This window comes from Thermobia domestica, chromosome 12, assembly GCF_964235325.1.
Source record: "Thermobia domestica chromosome 12, izTheDome1.hap1.1, whole genome shotgun sequence".
NCBI classification, from domain to species: Eukaryota; Metazoa; Arthropoda; class Insecta; order Zygentoma; family Lepismatidae; genus Thermobia; species Thermobia domestica.
The window spans coordinates 12,698,722-12,718,966 of record NC_137465.1 but is presented as its reverse complement, the minus strand read 5'-3'; the positions used below and the strand labels follow the sequence as shown (position 1 = coordinate 12,718,966).

The 20,245-nt window shown below is 36.3% G+C and overlaps 1 protein-coding gene across 8 annotated transcripts in view; it reads right to left on the bottom strand.

The window, feature by feature from the left end:
- The window catches only part of Hrb27C (Heterogeneous nuclear ribonucleoprotein at 27C), a 149,735-nt gene extending 130,855 nt beyond the window's left edge, over window positions 1-18,880 (bottom strand). For 2 of the 8 annotated variants that reach the window (XM_081733473.1, XM_081733480.1), the window contains exons 1-2: window positions 18,684-18,878; window positions 8,525-8,581 (exon numbers count right to left, since the gene is read on the bottom strand). In XM_081733473.1, the coding sequence (XP_081589599.1) occupies window positions 8,525-8,581; window positions 18,684-18,721 (95 nt within the window). In that variant the 5' untranslated portion in view covers window positions 18,722-18,878. Of the gene's footprint in view, window positions 1-8,524; window positions 8,582-18,683 lie in introns of all 8 variants that reach the window. The other 6 variants (XM_081733477.1, XM_081733476.1, XM_081733475.1 and 3 more) reach the window with 4 other exon arrangements.
- Window positions 18,881-20,245: the final 1,365 nt, after the last annotated feature.

Below are 20,245 nucleotides of genomic sequence, written 5' to 3'. Positions count from 1 at the left end.
AACTGTTTATCTTTTGGTCCTTTTGAAATGACTCTTGATAGTTACATTAAGAAGCATGTAAAGATCAGTACAACGTATTTTTTTTTTATCAGGATTTCTTCGTGAGTGAGTCGGCAGACGTATCGCATTTGTGGCCAATTAGTCCTGGTTCTGAGTTCAAATGGAGGACAACTTTTCTCGGATGTAACTCGAGAAGCGGTTTTTATTCCGCTTTAAGCTTATGTGACCCCTTCCAGCATAACCCGGTTGTTGCATAATAACATCAAGGGGAAACAAACTTATTTCTGTCCATATATATGATATGAATATATAGAGCAAATCATTTAAACCATAAAAACCTGGTTTAAACCAAAAAAACCGTTTTTTTTTTTGTTTTTTTTCAATAAAAACCATGGTTTTTGCCAACCCTGTATATATATATATATATTTAAGCATCACTACTGCTTATGAACGCCTGGACGCAAACGAATGAAATTTGGTATATGGCACTTTGACACCGAAGCAAGAATATATACGTATGTCATTCTCTTGCCTAAATTAAATAAAGCTGACATGGACAAGGAGGTAATTTAAAATAAGATATGAAACTGAAAAAAAAAAAAAACATCGACCGTTGCAGACTCCAGTCAGAACACCGATTAAAAGAGGAAAAAATCCTTAAACTTCATTCCCTGGTGTGTATCCTCTACTGTTATATAAGCCTGCACAACAATGACGTAGTACGGATTGCATTCTAGCAAGACATTAGAAATTACGAGGAACGTGGTCTTCCACAATTTTTCAACTTACCTGACCCACCCCTCGAGCCGAAAATCGAAAAAAAAAGGACTTCGTACAGAATTAGATCTAACTGTTGTACAAAATCTTGTGTCAGTCCCCTGTGTATACACAAGAAAACTAAATAGAAAATGCATTTATTTATTCGAGTCAAATACAGAGCCGGACCATACACTCAGCAACTCCGCCTTTTTAAATCCCTGTACTCGCGTAAAGTCAACATTAATGTCTGTAAGAAAATGTTCGCCAAGCTATATTCTTCAGCAGTATGACCTCAATAAATAAATAAATAAATAAATAAATAAAGTCTTCTTGAACGACGCTACTTGGAGAATTTCAAGCGCAGGTGTGCGCTGGTTCGATTTCAGCCACATGTGTCCATCTTGGACTGAAAATTTAGTTACACTGCAGTTCAACCACAAATCATGCTTATTTCATACTCTGACTAAAAGCTCAGAGAGACCTAGAACTAGAGTCGGAAGCTCGTGACAAGTTCGTGAATCACTGCTACAAAGCTTCTGAAAGGAACATAGGCGTTAATTTTTTTTTTCTTGACTTCATATTTATAATATTAATAATCCTGAACTTTCATTAACAATGAACACAATAGGTAACACATACAAAAACGTGTCTGCTTGCTAAATAACACAGACAATCAGTTCTAAATATACTCCTTTACTACCACACAAAGCACTATATTAAAAAGAAAATTTTCGTCTCGTCTTTTTTAGGACTTATTAGCTAATGCAACCACGGAAACATGGTGTACCTTATGTTTAATATCGACTGTACAACGCAGAAATCCATCTTTAATGTAACGTAACTATTCTACAATGTACGCTTCTTAATCGTACTCCTACCTAAACGTAGATAATATTAAGAAGTTTTATTGTATTTTACTTTTCGTGCGTTTAACTTTTATCCTTTTCACAGATTAAATTTCGACTTACAAATTTCTTGTCTTCTGAGTACTGGTTTAGAACAAAAGTTGAACTGCTACCTGAAGATTGCATAACTTGAATTGTCTTCTGCGACTTAGATGTCATCCTTCACGTTTAAAAAGAAACTGAAAAATCTTATTTCATCTTGAATTCTCTTAATTTTGGAGTATAATGGATCACGATCCTGCTTTAGAAGTGTGTTATACACCGTTTGTACTACTTTCATTAATTCACGGATGTCCATTGTATTGGTATAGGTTATGCTGAATCCCTATTTTTATGAAGTAAGCGTGTTCATGTATGAGGAATTCCCCACTGAATCTTGCTGTACATTTTAGGTAACTTAAGTTTTATGTCTGATAGCTTACAATATAATCCTATTGTTTGCCCAGAATACCTATAAATTAAATCCTACTTCCTTGGTTAATTAAAGAATCGTAAATGATTTTTTTTTTTTCGATCTGCATAGTAGTGCTATGTAAGGCATTACCTTATGTATCGTTTCCAAAAGGTATTATAAAATAGAGCTTCTTACTACGTATTTAGTATTACCATCGAATATAATATGGTGGAAGATAACATTTGAATGTCATACAGCAATATACTGTTTACAGGAAACGCTAATCATTATTCAAAATTATCACCATTTGCACGCATAAAAATCTTAAATCTTGCATCAATTTCACCACGTACGATTTCTTAAAGGAAAATCCGACACTGCCTGCATAAAAGAACGCTTTAAACTATCAATGTTGTGTTGTTTCTTTTAGGTCATCTCTACAGCACATCCCACAATTGGTAATCCAAAGGCTTGAGGTCTGAAATACCAGAAGCCCAATCAAATGTCGAACTAAAGACTGGTACATCCTTCTACAACTACTCTTGAGTGCTTTCATCCTCATGACCTGCTGCCGAATCTTGCTGAAAGCTCAAGATCTAGCCATGAAAAATATGTTGAGATCCTTCACCAGTCTCTCCAAGAGAGTGTGCTGGCACTTTGGCTAACGGTTTATCCCTTTTTCATAAAAATGGAGCATGGTAGTGTTCTCACAACTGACCCCCTAATACACTGTGAATGGAACAGGATGATCCCACTTTATGTTAAGAGGTGTCAAATTTGAGGGGAAGGTCTACCGGTAGTTGGGGGAACAAAATTAACTTTAAGCAGTTTTTTGTTAACTCTATTAACATTTTAATGAAACATTTTAGTTGTTGAAGATTATTCCAACAGCTTTACAAACAATTTCCTGCAGCTGGAGAAGCAACTGCGTCCACAGATTTGTTTCTTTCCTTTGAACCTTAAAAATAATCTCACAGTATCTTCTTCAGAAGTGTATTTTCGTGGTATAATGCAAATAGGAAAATCGAACGTACTGATACTTCTCCCTTAAGCACTTTAAATTGGAACACAGTAGGTTGCGAAATAAATGCAGTTTCATTTGACTAGATCTTACGTGTATTTAATTATAATAAGTCTAGGTTATGTAACCCTTCTTACATATATAGTTACAAATTAACATATACATATAGAAACATACCCTCTCTCTCAAAGACATTTTCTACAAAAAAAAATTTTTTAGATGTCAAAACCTTACACACACTACCCAGAAACTTGACAAATATATAGTCTACGACATGTAGAATATTTCAGCGTATATTGGTGCAGGAACGTGGAGCCTTAAGAATCGACAGGAGAGTCCCAATTTATATATATGTGGCACATGTATGTCGTATCATTCCCAAGCACGCATCATTCTAAAAACAATGACGTGCGAACATTGAATCTAAAGTAATCAGGATACGAGCAGGGGCCCCCTACAGAGTACCATTTGTGCTCTTCCAATTTTTCACCGATTTGACACTACATTTCTCGTTCGAAAATATGTTTTATCTTTATACTTATTAGCCGTACTACGATAATTCAAAAAGCATCTCCGGAAACGGCCTGTGTTACTCGTTGAGATATCTTTTCTCGAGGTAGCTAGTAGGGGCGTGCACATATGTTACCGGATTTTAATTTTTTTGAAAATTCCTGAAAGTGGAATCATTCGAAAGGCTGATTTGTTCCGAAGACAATGATGCACGAAGGATAAATTTTAAGTAATTAAAGTAGGAGTAGCAGCTACTTAACTGAAGTCTAAAATATATTCCAAAAACCAATGATTTTTAACCCTTTCGGTCCTGGCGCTAACATATGTGTACATTGTATTTCAAGAGTAACGTAATTGCCCTAGATTCAAAATGGCTGATTATAATTACTATGGAGATTCAAAATGGCTGATTTTAATGTCCTTGTATTCTTTGAACTTGTCTAAAACATTTTCCGCTGTTTCTCTAGTGCTTGCACCTATTGTCAGGAAGCAATCTGTATTTGATTTGATAAGTCAAAAAGTATACGGGTGCAAAATAAAAATCAGAGTAAACAAAAATTAAAACAGAAAAGGTTAAATTACAGGAAAGATTTTAAAACCTCAACTGAATAAACACTCTTTATGTCGCCAGCGATTTAGCAGGTACGTCTTACCTTGTTACATCAGCGCTAAGCGGTAGTAAATTTCCGCCTTCAACTATTTGCGAAACAGCAGCAAGGCCATTCCGAGCGGAGCTCCGCCGCATGGAGACGATAGTCAACTGATGGCAAGCGAAATATTGTTTATCAGGTTTTGTAATCGTTCCACTGTTGCAACTTCATATTCGTATTAAAACTGGGTGAATTGGAAGAGAGAGAGAGATTATCATTCAACGACTTTTAAACACAATTCATCAAAAGTTCCCTATTTCATTAAGTCGCAATTAAGTATAGATTTTTTATCTACGGGAACTGCACTCGTATTTGTTGAAAGATTGGGCCTAATCCCATCCGGCAAAAATAGCGACAAAGCGTTCTTAGGTGCCAGGGGTTCACCCCCTTGTGTACGTACTTCCTGAAGGTGGCGATAACTTCGGAGCCACAGATTTGATAAGAGTCCTGAAACCAAACCGGGGAAGTTAAAATCAAAAGAATGTTGATTTGGTTCTGAATGCTGAACTTCAAGGTTCCAACAGTCATGGAGAGAAAGAATAAATAACTTTTTCGCATAGAAATGAAAAAAAAACAATGAATACAGCCAGGGAAGTCCTCAAATACCAATGTACATTCCTTTGTATTTTGGAGAAACAGATCCTGTAAGACTATTTGATAACAAACCCCATTTACATATCTATTTTCTTATCTTACGCAATTAATTCACGAAAAAAAAAAAAAAAAAACTATTACATCAAGACGAAGCGGTCGGTGCGAGAACACTTAACAAAAACATTTCCTTCTGTGAATGCCAATAATGCCAATACTTTAGAACAGCCTTTCCCAACCTTTTCCACACCGTGGCCTTCTTCAGAGTCTACAATACATGTGAAGGACACATTGCAATATATACTGTAGTATTTATATTTCTTCCCAATGTTAGTATAAATAATATGGGTGGATGGGTGTGAATTTTTTGTCTTCTTTGCAGTGGTATAATCATTTTAGGTCCTGGAATTCAAACCTGGGGATGAGCATCTTTGACTAAGATTTGCAAATTATAAATAAAGCCAGAACGTAAACAAAACTAAAGCATAATGCCATACCTATCAGGTATGGAAAAAGAAATTCTGGAAAGAAATAAACTGTATTAACTTCATCAAGTTAACACGATAATAAGTATGACTCGCCGACGACAGTCAATGTGATGATTGGGGTTTGTTTTTCAGCCACTAACTTGGAAATGTCAGGATCAAATGAAGAAACTTTTAATCGAAGATTCGCCTCAGCATCAAGTCTACTCCTGTACTTATTCTTCAGATGATATATATATATATAGCGAGAGAGAGAGAGAGGAAAAAAAGCTGATTCACAAAGGGATGTCGTGGCAAATGGCATTAAGCATTGTAGCCCGTTTGGAGACTCCAGGATACATGCAACTAGAAATCAGTCAGTATGGAGGATGAATACTTTATTTTCATAATGGAGTCACACGAAAATTCCAACAACTGATCTTGGTTAATTGGCAACTAATTTTCCATCTCTAGGAAAAGATTTGTTACTCACTCCAGTTTTTCCATATATTTTTGAATTTTAAGGTCTTGGTTTCCAAATGTTGTTCCAAGTTTCCAACAAAATCAGAAGGAAGATCTTCAGTTGTTGACAAGAAATCGCTAACGGAATCTTTTTTTATTTACTTATTTATTTTAAGGTGGTGGGACCAAATGTTTAATTTCTTGATTGTCGCTTCAATCTTGTCTTGAACCAGAAATATGGTAACACTTTTGCTTTGAAGGATTGTATTTAGGAACTTAAAGAAAAGAAGCTGAAAAACCAAGTGAAATGGTCCAGACGGCAACTCAATTCAAATTTGGAGTCTAAAAGAAATAACGTCACTTCATCACGGAGATCGAAAATACGACTGTGGGTGTGCCCCTCTCAGGTTGGCTTGCGGACCCCAAGGGTGGGAAAGACTGCTTTATAAGTTACGCTGGAATGTAATAAAACATTCCTCATTTTCGAGTCTTCTTCTTTATATTTCTCATCATCGAAAAAAAAATCAATGCAAATTTGGAATCACACAGATAATAGAATAAAAATTTGCAGTTACAGTCCAAGAGGGACTGTTGTCCACCAGAAGAATTTACACTGATTAATATGTGATCAGTTCCTCTGCTCCCACAGCCTAGACCACGAAGTCCACTATCTCTTGATTCAATCTCTGCAACTGTCTATCAATGGGTTAACATAAAAAAATCGACGCCCTTGTAAACAGTGACCGGTACTCACGCACGATAAGCAATCCGTCAAACGGGACAACAATTGCAAATAACTGCTAAGAACCATGGTCCAGATAGGACTCAACTTAGGATTAACGTATTATGAAATGCAGCAGTAAGCCAGTGTGAATTCAAAGACCTCTACATCTGCCATCTGTCAAACATGGTTCCCAGCCTTCAAAAACATGGTTATGCATCCTTCTCCCTTTGCAAGTAGGAACAGCAAGTATCAAAGATCACCTCCACACTTCCCAGATAATGGTAAGCATTTAAAATGACCGCACATTAAAAAGTAGTAATTGCGACTGCACATGTCGAAAGAAGTACTACAATTACTCTTCATTCTTGCTTTTATAGCAGAACTTTCCCTAGCCCTGAGACTGTGCTTTCCCCTTCTCCCTGAGTATATGAACAATACTCTCCACTCATCAATTCGGGCACTAGAGAGACACATAACTGTTCAGCTGCAGAGCAAGACATATGTGGCTTCCGGTAGCTCAGGTCCTTGGTTTTAATCCCAATTTCAACAAACTGAGTTTTGTGGTGGACCAACACCTTGTGTGTGGGTTTTCCCGTCTCTCACTTTCTTCATTTCAGTATTATCATCCATCTCATAGCCAGTCTCCTTTAACTTCGATACATAATCGTTGGATATTAAAAGATCCAGATATAGGGGCACACGCAGATTTGGAATATAACCCATCATCCTAACCAAAACTAACCTAAGAAAAATATGAAAGCTCGTGTCTCCGTCTGTTCACTCATTTTAACAGCTTTTCTACTTTAATGCTAAGCACAGGCTAGAATGATCAACACTTTCACGAGACCACGGAGAATAAATCAAATCACACAGGTGGATACTATAGAACTTGCGGACTAACAAGACAGTATATTTCAACGTTAACGAGAATAAACTTAACCCCATTCAAAGTTAACGTGAATCATCATGGTTTTCAAAATGTGACCTCGTCCCAAACCACTGCTATCGAAAAACTATAGGATCTTTTACGTTCACTTCTCATATTACATTACATAACTTTTCATCTGCACCAACGAGTGACACATGGCACACGATGACTCAGTGGCAAAGCACTCAACTCTCAAGTGTTAGAGGTCCTTGGTTCAAACTCATTAGTTTGTTGTGGAAAACAGTATCAGTGGGTTTTTTCGTTTCCCCCTAATTCTTTTATGATTATACGTCTCTTAGTCGAAAGGGGATGCTTCTGGGCCGTTAAATGAAATATTTCATCTTTCTTTCCACCAATGAATGAAAAAAATTACAATTCTTTCCATTAAAAATTCCGATTAGTCAACATGTAGTCAACGTGTTTTTCCTAATGTTAATACACTTGAGTAACATTAAGTCGCCTAACAGATCTTAATTGGATACTACTTGTGCACTTTCTATTGATCCTAATTAGAGAGTATCCTTCCGCAAAAATCAGGAACTTAGCTGTGGCGTCCCCGGCCAAGTACGTTTGTGGTCCGTAGGATTTCTAGGAATACTTCCAATTCCTCCTACATTCTCATTCCCCAATTATATCATTCACTTGCCTAAATCATCCGTCTCCCTAAGTCTAAAGGAAATAACCGTGGGATGCTGAACTGAAAGATCTGACTTTTCTATTTGTGGCGGAAATATATTCCACTGACAGTTGGCTATTTACATCAATGAAATATTCTGCATTGTATTCATTTCTGAAAGTGATCGCCGCGAAAATTTAGCGAGCAGAATGATTTTTACGTAAACTGACACACACACACACACAGAAAGACAGACAGTAGCAAATATATGCACATCATCAAAACGTACAGAATCAACTACTTCAGTGTTGCCAATTTGCAAACAAAGGTGCACGGCAAACAGACTAAACAAAACGCATTGGCAATACTGTGTGCAACTGACATAGCGGAAACGTGCCACATAAAAAAGGAATACTTCTTTTTACCCATGCTTCAAAAAAGAAAGAGAGAGAGGGAGCAAGATCTCTCAATGGATTCTCATTGGTTAGAGCAAAACTTACCTTGACTCATCTTCTGCCAAATCTCGTGCCTTGGTCCCAGATCCATCATTAGGAATTCTGTAATGAATATTTTAAAGTCTTTTATGCCTGGATTTTTTTTCTGTTCCAGAAAATTTAAACATTCAAAAAGCCTTAAAACGACTCTCTCTCCTTCATATTAATTTTAGTTTTTCTCCTTTTTAAAAATAATTTCTAGTACACAGTATTGCCAAATAATAAAAGAGTGCACACATTAAAAGCTAATTTTCTAACTTATATTAATTAAGCAATTGAATTGACAACACTGCGAAACATTGTGTGTACATAGTTTAAATTTAGCTAATTTAGAAAATATGCAAGAACTAACTATGCTCCGCGTAACCCAAATTGGCTTATGGCATCAGCCAATAGGCTCGTTGTGCAGTTACCAAACCTTCAGTGAGAAATTAATTATTCATAACTGTCCACAAATACGAACAAAATCAATTATGAATGATTAAACAGATTCCTACAGGAAGGTCTAGCAACAGCGCACTGCGATCTTATTGGCTGATGCCATACGCCATTTCGGCTGAAGCAGACTATAATTCCCTGAATATACAGTTATACATTATTCAATTTGAGTACTGTCTGTTATTTATATCAAATGAAGTACTCGTTAAGTTACAAACCTATACTCGAATAGTTTTACCGACTGCGAAGATTGAGAATGTAAACGGGGTACAGGCTTCTTATTTTTAGACTGTAAAAACTGTATTTACTGATTGATGCAATTTTAATCACATTACTATAATGATGAGTGGAATTTTAGAAACACTTTAACATCAGTAAGAATTTTACCGGATGATTTCGGCCACTTCAGCTGTGGCCTTGTTCACCAAGAAAGCTACTCGTATTGCGGTTATGCTACGTGTTATCTATGATAGAATGGGACGTACGCGAGAGGTATCATATCAATAACCAACTATTTTAGAAATTTAGACATTGATAATTTCGTTTAACAACATTCATGAACATTCTTTTTAATTGAAATGAAAGAATAGGATCTGTCGGGAAATATTTAATGTGTAGTTGTGGTTATCTGAAACTTCCCAAGCACTGACTCAAGACTAGGCATTTACAAATATGAAACAGGTACTCACTTTCAGATTATTGATGTAGATTATCAAAGAATGATGGAATATAGTCTAATAACAATTAGCTTTGACAAGATGTTCCTTATAATAAGTTTTTGTCAAGACTATAATGACTGGAAAGACAAAGGGCTTTGATTCTCGACTCGAGCAGAGGTTATGGAACTTTTTGTATTTGTGATGAAATTGTCAGGACTTATGAATTTACTTTTCTCATTATAGTTGCCAATGCATGATTTTACAAGTTGACTTGTGAAAGTTAGCTGACTTCAGTGCTTGGCAACGATTTCAGAGACTGATACATAGGTATTTTACAGATAAAGAATTTATTAAGTAATCACAATTTAGTTTTCAAATATTTACCTTTTTTTTTTGTTGTTGTTGTTGTTGTTGTTGAATGCTTTTTTTGTATAACAAACTGAAAGTGCAATTACAGATAATAGTTTACCAATGATACTGATGATTGTTCGTGACAATATTAAGACCGAACCATTCTATACACACAATTTACACTTTTAGTCCAAGAGTTCATAGTTGGAAAGAGAGATCTTGTTCCACTGACTGTTTACGTAGGGAAATTTCCTTATAAAAGAAATGACAACTTAACACTAACACTGAGTCCTGTAGACACTAACAAAATATAAGACTAGGCTTAGGTTATACTGCTTTTTTTCTTCACGTTAACTAATTCATTTCCCATTAAACCTGATATACTTGCAGGTACTTAGCTGCTTAACACCACCACGAACTATCCACATTCAATAATTTAGGTATTTCTTTTGCAAATTGTACCGTATTCATGGACTGATTCGATCTTACTGTAACTTTCCTGGTGGTGAAAAGACCACAACTCGGGTAGCCGTAACAGTTCGATAAAAATCTGGAGTAGTGCTTTCACTCAACACTTTAATAATTACAGTCTCCTTTAGCCTAAAGAGCATAATTGCGGGATGACAAAACTAATAAATTTAGTTTGTTTGTTTATTTTACTAATTTTATTAATAACTTGCAAAAACTGTAGTTTTGGTGATGTTTACCTTGTTAGATAATACTAACTGTACTAAACACGTAATATGGAAAGAATAAGAAACCCCTGCTACGAACGACAATCTTATGAGAATGTGTGAAATGAATGAAGAGTCATTTCAAAGGTAGTATCTACTATAGTTTAAAAAAAAAAAAAAATAGAATAAACTAAATAAATTTTAAAAAATCAACATATCTTTTAAAACGTTTAGCACATCCACGTAGTTAACCAAGTTATTTATTAGTTAATATAAGCTTTGGTTAGAACTTGTCTTTTATTGTATACAAGAAGGTCCAAAGCTAAAATGAATGGTACCGGTATTAAGCTAACCCTGTGCCAAATGACTATTATGTTGTACCTGGGAACTTATTCAATAAACAAAGTTAAGTTCATTGTACAGGAAAAGTTTACAGTAGGTTCAAACTCATTAAAATAAAAACTATTCTCGTGGGCTTCCTATTCAATCAACACCCTTGTGCGGGATACCTTAATTTACTTATTATTTATTTCCTAATTTCAATCAGCGAGCGTATTCGTGGGTATGAAGATTTTCGCTAACGAATTTGTGTGCCCTCTCTGTCGTTGCTTTGGTTTGGTGCTGTACCCTCACGGTTGCTTTGTGCACAAAGATTTGACTTGAGCTTATCCTTGCATTGAAAACAAAACGCTACTTCCCAGATATACCAGCAGGAGTTTGAAAGATTATCAGAGCAATACTCCGACTTTGATGTGTTTTATACGACGGTTCAAAGGATGAGAATTCTGTTGGCTCAGAATTTAGTTTGCATCGCCTCTGTTCAGTATACACAGCTGAATTAACTGCAAATATGCCCTCGACTATGTGCTTACGATTTCGTTACGTCGTGTGCTGGTTTGCACAGACATGCAGAGCGTAGTTCTGAACCTACAGAACGTCTTCAGTAAGCACGCCCACATTCAAGACATTCTTGTGAGATGCCATCAACTATAGCAACAGGACTGTCATCATCGTCGTCGTCTGCTGGTGCCAAGGCATGTCGGCATTGGGGAAACGAACGTGCCACCGACAGAGCTGTCAAACACGCTACTTTGTTAGGGATTGCATTGGAGCATAGTCGTCCTCGCTCCGATCTCTTCAGCCATTTCCATACTTTGATGCACTCTTATCGGCATGCAGGATAGGACCATGCAAATGAAAATAAACTTCACGCACTTAAGCTATGCCTTGGAGAACGGCAAAGCTCGCTCTTGTCATCAAGGTGAAGCGCTCCCGACGCGTTTGCGTATCGGACATTCTCATCTGACGCATAGGTACTTGCTGCGTGGTTTGAATCATCTGTATTGAGGAATGTATTGTCCCACTGAGTATTCGGCACATTCTTGTCGAATGTCCTGAATACTCCGAACTAAGAGAGAGAGTCGCGGACCGTCACCTACACTTGATCGGACAATGCTATTGCTATTGGTGAATGTGTCCACTCTTTCATGTACACTTCTAATATTGCTTACCTTCAGTTTTTTTCCATATTCTCGTGTTTATTTTCATAGGAATTTTTTTAAATATCTTATTTCATCTACTTTTATTTTTACTTCTCTTTTTCAGCAGTACTTTGTTATATTTTGATACGCTGCATTTTTAACTTTTATATACTGTACAGTATATGCTTTGATCGTGACGGGAATAAATAGCCTCATTGCTGACGTTCCTATTAAACTCCGGCCGATGCTGAACCTGGGCAACTGGGAATTACTTGCATTAAAAAGTTGCGACCCCGGTCTAGAGAGCTAGAAATACAGCAACTGCAGTGAAAGTTGGTGCGCTAACCACGTATCACTTCTTGCAACACACACACAGGACAGAAGCGGAATGCACAAAAATTACTTCAGTTACACATCCGACCTGCCGCACTAGAAATAAGCGGCAAAGAATGGAACGAGAAGATGAGTACAAAGGAAACTAGAAAGTGACAGCACTGTACCAATAAATTCAAAAAGGAACGAGTTTTATACAGGGTGGGCCATTTATCAGGAAAAGCTTTTGTAACTTATAAACTACAGTAGAGCGTCGATTATCCGAACGTCGGTCAACCGAACGACTGCTTAACCGAACTGTGTACTCGCTCGCACCTGTTACTCTCCCACCCTATCGTCCATCATCCCCCTCACTCCCAAACCAAGTTTCCCACAGTAGTCGCCGCACTGAGCCACCGCTGGCGGAACACTGCTTCTAATGGGGCCTTCATAAGGCGCTGCTGACCGGCCAAGCCGCCAATCGCTGTGTTTCAACAATCAGCACACTTCTCTCGGTTTGGCACTGGCTGTAGAAGTACCGTACAGTTCGATTATCCGAACAAAAGAGTTTTCCGAACACCCATGTCCCCCAATTACTTCGGATAATCGACGCTCTACTGTAATAGAAAACGCTCGAGTTTCGTACGATGCATATATTTTGACCAGGGTTGGCTGGTTCAAACCAGAAAACGAAAAATGTCCGTAAAATCTTGATGAACACACATTTGTGGGTTATCACGTTTCACTCCCGTGTAATACTAGTATTATATTCAGACCTAAATTCTCCATTTATTTCTCAGAAATTATACTACAAAATATCATTATTATCTTATTATCATTATTATTATTATGAATGTTCCTTTTGTGACTTAGTTTATTATTATTGTTATGCAACCGCAATCACCCAAGAAAAATTCTAAATATTGTTTTGTTTTAATAATGTTTTAGTTTACTATTGATAAAATACATTAAAATGCCGTAACTTTTTTTGGGAGGGGAGGTCATACAAACCCGAAGAGAGGCATCTTTTGAAATCAGAAGTATCTTTGGTATTTATGTATAAATGGTCAGAGCCAAAGTGGACTCAAATAATTCATATATTTATTCACTTTTCTTACTGATTTGCAAACTAAGTCATTTTATTTCTTTAACTTTGATTAATAAAAGCCGTAGTGAACTAACTTGGACTGAATTAGTTCTTCTGTACTCTGCAATATTTTGAAATTTTCCATCTGTAATTCTGTATAATGGTTTCACTTGCGCAACTGTTTATCTTTTTGTCCTTCTAAAATGACTCTTGACAATTAGACAATTATATTAACAAGTATATAAAGATCAGCACAATGTATTTTTAACAGGAGTCCTTTGTGAGTGAGTCGGCAGACGTATCGAATGTGTGGTCAATTAGTCCCGGCTTCGAGTTGAAATCAAGGACCATCTCTTTCGGATGTACGTCGAGAAACGATCCGCTTTAGGCTTATGTGACCCCTTTTAGTATAACCCGGTTGCTGCATAATAACACCAAGCCGAAACAAATTTATTTCTGTCCATATGTGATATAAATACATAGAGCAAATTATTTAAAACAAAAAAAAAAAAAACCTGGTTTAAACAAAAGAACGGGTTTTTTGTTTTTTTTTAAAATAAAATCCATGGTTTTTGCCAACCCTGATTTTGACATACCTTATAATATCACCTGATTAATACTTTTTTTTTTTTTTAATGGAACTACGTCAGATAATTAGATATTTCAAATCTAAATACAAACTTACAATACCATATATATATATATATTATTCAGTGTTAACTAACGACGCAACTTCATAAACATGCAAATTTTGGAGGTCTCTACAACAGTAACAAGCAAGATGGACGGAGCAATGTACACCCAAGGTATCTGTGTCGAATACTATAATCATAATATGATTTATTTTGAATACAGAAACAAAGTTTACCAGGATTTGAAAATTTTACTTTTTAAAAGGACTATTACGAAGCATCACATCCTATCGTCCGATTTTCAATAGATGAAAAGATCAAAATACCGTTTACAGCCATTTGATATCCATACCGAAGACAATCTATGGGTAGAGTTACCTATATTCCTTAAAATAACGTATTTGTTTGAAATCTTAAAAATGGTGGTTCATTTTCTTTGCTTCCATAGCTTTATAACACTATTTTTTGTAATTGTAATTACAATAAATTCTCAGAATCACATAATGCTAAACAGCGTTGCGAATTTTACCAATGTTTATATTTACTTGATAAGATGTGACTCCAAACAGCTTTTCGAAATAAAGCACTTTTAAAAAGTCAAATCTTGAATCCCATGTAATTCCACTTCTATTTACTGGTATATTAAATACCCCGTATCATGATCATAGTACTCTACAGTAGTGTACTTTGGATGTGTATTGCCCTCTCCGTACGTGAGTTGTCACTGTTGCGTCTCTTAACATTTGCATCTTTGTACTACCACAGCAGCATCCATTGTAACACTGAAAAATAAATACGGAATTGTGCATTTTCGGGTTCACCCGAGCACACGGTTCTACCAACTAGAAAATTTATAGGTAAAATACGACGTGAAACATTTTTTACGAAGAAAAAGATTCTGAAAATAAGTAATTACTGTCAGTGCACAGAATATTGAAATTAACTTTCAGTGGCCGAAAGCATTGTATGTGTGTCCTCTTCCACTATTCTCATTCACGCTTACACCCCCATCGCTGACGCGCCTGTTCGCTACGAACGCACCCCATCGCTATCGCTCGGTCCCCCCCTGCTGCGCTCCTGCCCTGATTTGGTTAGATAGCATTCACGCATTTTGGTGGCCACCTAGCACAAGTTGGTTCGTGTTTTTTGCACTGTAGTATTTATACCATACATCCACACTTGTGTTTATACTAAGCCCTCCTGAAGTCAATCCGCAGGTAGTAATGGAGTTCCTCACTTCATGCATGCCTGCTAAAAGAGAGGCAAAGCTTCCCTAACCAGATAATACAAGCAACGTTATCAAAATTTGCTAGAACCGTCTGCTCAAGTCATGTCACATTTCCATCTAAAAGTAAATTTGAAATGTAATAACTTTACGTAGTACCACTTAAAAACTATAATCTTGAGTTGGCAACAGTGTCAATATGGTGGCATTACAGGGGTCTGCAACTGCAACATAAAAATACCAACCGTGTTTTATGATCAACGGACTATCCTGTATATTAGAACTTACTCATTTGATCCGAAGATCTTAGCAGTATATATAAATGTTTCCTAGCAACTACACAACCGGTCCACAACTAATACTTGACCTACCGCCTCTACTTCCGTTAAGCAGTGCATTGTGTAAGTTACCCTGAAATCTCAGATCTAAAAATGGTGCCGAACTAAAGAAAGCTCGATCCGAAAAGCTAGGGCCCGAAGTTTATAAATACTACCCACATGCCTGTGTCGTACACGTTTCTGACGAACTACATTATACTTTAACGAAATATACTACAAAATCAATATGGAAAACATTTACTGTGAAACATATTTATATAATCCACTTCAATCATGAGCCTTAAAAACGGAAAACTGAGTAAGGTCCAAAACACCAGAAACCTTTGTAACACTTACCAACATCGATAACCGCAGAGTATAGGAACTGAGTTCAGGTATGAAATACATTTTCCTTTATCTCGTGATAACAATTCTTGCGAAGGAGCCTAACATGAGAATTCATTTTTTGTAAAATATATAAGAAGCCTAGAAACAACTTTCGTTTCTCGTCATAATCTCAACAGGCGTATTTAAATCCAATGATACAAGAAGTCCAACCGGGCTGGGGATTGAACTAGGGTCTACGCAGTCTTTCCTAGACTTACCAGAAACATTCACTTTGAAGACAGGCTGTCATTCAGGCCATACCGGGTGCATTACAAATACTCACGTACTACACAACCACATGTCTATGAAGCAAGGGCTTAACCAGGCCTTCCAATGCGGGGAAATGTCTTCCTCTCTATTTAAGTCAACTGCATGTACGGACTAGGCAGCGTAGTGACCAGATACAGGTAGTATTAAATGGCAGACCTGTGTTCGAGCCCCGGCCAAGTTGCGCCTTTTCACTATGAAAAAATGAAATTAAGATTTACGTCCCATGGTTATGCCGGTTAGGCAGACTACTATGATTTTGAGAAATGAAAGAATAAATTTGGAGAACCCCAAGAAAACCCACGCACACTGTGTTTGTCCACCACAAACCTTCTCACTTTGAGCACTATTCATGAACTATTTATCACATAGCCGAAGTGAGGCGCTACATACGATAAAATTAAACACACGTTGTGCAGTTAAAAAGATGAAGTTTCACAGTTAAGCATCAACGGCAAAGACGACTGACTACCCCATGAATCATTGAAGATCAAATTAATAAACAAAATCCTGAATGCCGAAATAGGTCTAACGGGAAACTGAATTAAGAACATCGGGCTGATACAGCCAATTATCCGTTATATATACAACCATATTTTATTATTTACTTATTTTAGAGCCTAATTTCAAGCAAGACGTCAAGATCCGAGCCATTGCCAGTCTTGATCTTTCTGCAGTACATTATCGGTTTAAAATTCGCTGATACTTGACCTCTACCGATACTTCAAAAATACCAAACCACACCTGACTTTCCATAATGTGAAGGAACACAAGGTTATGTCGGATAGAGGAGGAGGGTGCAAAGGTAAGTAGACAATGTACATTGAAATAAAGCTAACCTGACCTAGCATAACATAAATTAACCAAAATTAGGCAATACTTTATTTTTTTTTAAAAAAAGTAACATTTTTTTGTAAAAAAAAAAAAATCTGTAGTCCCCCCTCAGGTCGACATGTGCCTCAACACACTATTGAAAAATAGGAGATTCATATACGCATCACTGAATCTTAAATTTCGACAGTACCCTCGGTTCCTTTAAGCTAATAGTTCAACTAAGTCAAAAACTTGGAATTACATTCAGGTATTAAAAATAAATAAATAAACGAAGGGCCCTTGTGCCGCAGAGTGGGTCTAGTATATTAAGGCTTAGAGTAGCGCAGGTCAGTTTAGTGTAATTTCGGTTAGGTTCAACGTGGGAAGGTTCTAGAACACAAGTCCCCCTACATAGATTAGTAGCTAGGTTGGATTCTTTCTGTGCCGGTTTAATATTTAATTCATATAGTATTGCCGAGCGAGCGTCAGCGAGTGAAGGCTGGTTAGAGTCCCGCAGGGCACGTTTATTTTATCAATTTCACAGCTAAATGGAAAGGGGGACCTGTGTTCTAGCGTTCACGGCACTTCAAAGAAAAAAATTACAAAAACTTCAGTCGGATGAGTGTCCTTTGTTGGGCATAAATTCCATTAACGCCTGACATTATAAAACACGTTAGGTTAGATAAGGTTAAGTATCGTTTAGTTCAGATAGCTTCGGTTACAATAGGTTTTGTTCGGTTTACCATATCAGTAGTTGTGGCGGCGCTTAACGTAATTAAATCCCTTTAATGCCATGTAGTGCTTCAGAAGCGTTGGTCTATGCATGTCTTATATGACTTAATTATCAAAAATGTGATCGCTTGATTATTAACTTGAACACTAGTAAATTTCTAGAAATCCACAACCAATAAAACTCAATTCTATCCCGTTTAATTCATAAAATAAAAACATCTTACGACAATTTACCACTAATTACTACAAGAATTTTCGTATTTAAGTCGTGAACTTAAGCATGAGGAATAGTACTCACCTCCTAGAAATACACATGCTACTTACAGGGAAATAGGAAAAAAAAATATCCTTAAATAATTATGGAACAAATATCCCACATTTCCTTTCGTATATAGTCTATCAACTAATGACTTAATTACGATTGATTTTATGTAAGCAAATATGTCTAAGTTACCGACCTTCATAGTGATTTCGAAACACGAAAGCAATAAGCCTAACTTCCGCAGAAGCTACGTGATAAGCCACGTACAATTTTTAAAGCCATGCTGATGACTGAATATATTATTGTATTTAAAATTTGAACATTAGCAGTTAGAACAAAACCGAATGTTAATGTACTTGGTAACTGAACTATGTATCGTGAAGTTGAAAGAGAAACACATTTTCAATTACCCGGAAAGATGACCAGCGCGACAATGAAATGGCACGTTCGAGGGGATAGTGTAAGATAACGAAATCTCTGATTAAACATATATCCATACTTCGGTCACATAGCATACTTATCACTTACCCCTTCTCTTCATTGTCGCTTTCTGTTTTTACTCTCATTTTGTCGTTTTCTTCTGCTTATATATAATTAAAAAATTACACTTGTATCACTAACGACACGATTAAGCGAGAACACCAGTCTACTTCAAGATGGCTTCTGCAACACAACACAAACACGTTTCCGCCGATAGATGGTGTTCTAGTACGTTACTGCTGATAGCAAATAATTCTTCGTTCCAATTTCATGGCGTTTACAGCGTTTCATTGGTCGAATGGAATAATATTTAACATGTAAAGTAGCATTGCCAGGTCTACAGATTTTTCATTGCAACACGGGAAACGAGGATTTTTATGATCTTCAGATATTTTTTAAGGACAAATACATTGGTCAAATATGTACGTTAAAATTCTAATCGACTCTGCTGAAATAAGGAACAAATTGAAAAGGAATAATAGCATTTCGTCTTTTCTTTTCATTTCTATAAACTTATGTTTGAAGGGTCGGTTGGCAGTGAAGTAACTAGGGCGCGCAAACGAGGTTTCTGGCCCGGCCGTCGGATTGGGAGGGCGCAAAATTATGCAAATACTTGAGGGAGCGTTTTGGTTTAGTTGGTCTGGAGGGTGCTAAGGCAAGGGCGCCTATGTTGTGGTTTCCAAGGGGGGGCAAGTATAAGCGACGTTTCAAAAATATTTTCAGATTTTGCTGTAACTAATGTAAAAATTCTATTGGATTTTCGATATTCTTAACTACAATTTCCTCTAGGGGGCGAGTACCTCACCTTGCCCTCCCTGATGGGCGCCCTTGTGCTAAGGCTACTTCTTGCCCCAGGCGACAATTAGTTGTCGGTTGGTGCAAGAAAGATTCCTGGACGTTGAACTACAGAAAGTTTTCATTTTTTTTTTCTTCTTCTTCTTTTCTTTCATTTTGTCATTAGTGAATCCTCAAAATGATATAAGGTTTTGATATCGTTCAACAGATTAAAATTTTAAATTAAACAAAATGGAACGTATGAAAATATAATAAATATAATTAAAATATAATGTCTTGAGTTGAGAACGTTAATAAAAAATTTAATGGGATGAGAAAATTAATCTATTGTGAAAAGTTTCTGTTCGCAAAGTAAACTTATAATTATTAAACAGTAAAATTAAAATATTATAAAACTCAAAATTATTCATTTTACATGGTTCGTGAGAAAAATAAGGATTAGTTTTTATCATTACGATGTTTTAAGCGATTATCAATCCAAAATTAACTCCTGTAAAATTTAATTTATTAAATTAATAAGGAAAATTTCCACTAAAAGATGAACTTCATGTAAATTCAAAAATAAATGTAAAATATTGATATAAAATGTTCCTAATAAATGTTTCTTCAAACATTTTTTTAATATTTAAAGATATCAAGGAGAGAAATGCCGTCTGAACTTTTCCAAGAAAATGCAGTTTTATTGGCCCACGTCGTAATTGTCCCTGTAGATAACGTTTATCCTCGCCCAACATAAATAATGTGCAAAACTGTATAATTATACCTCAATATAATACTGCAAAAACAGATACCTATCTAATTAAAGAAGAAGGTTC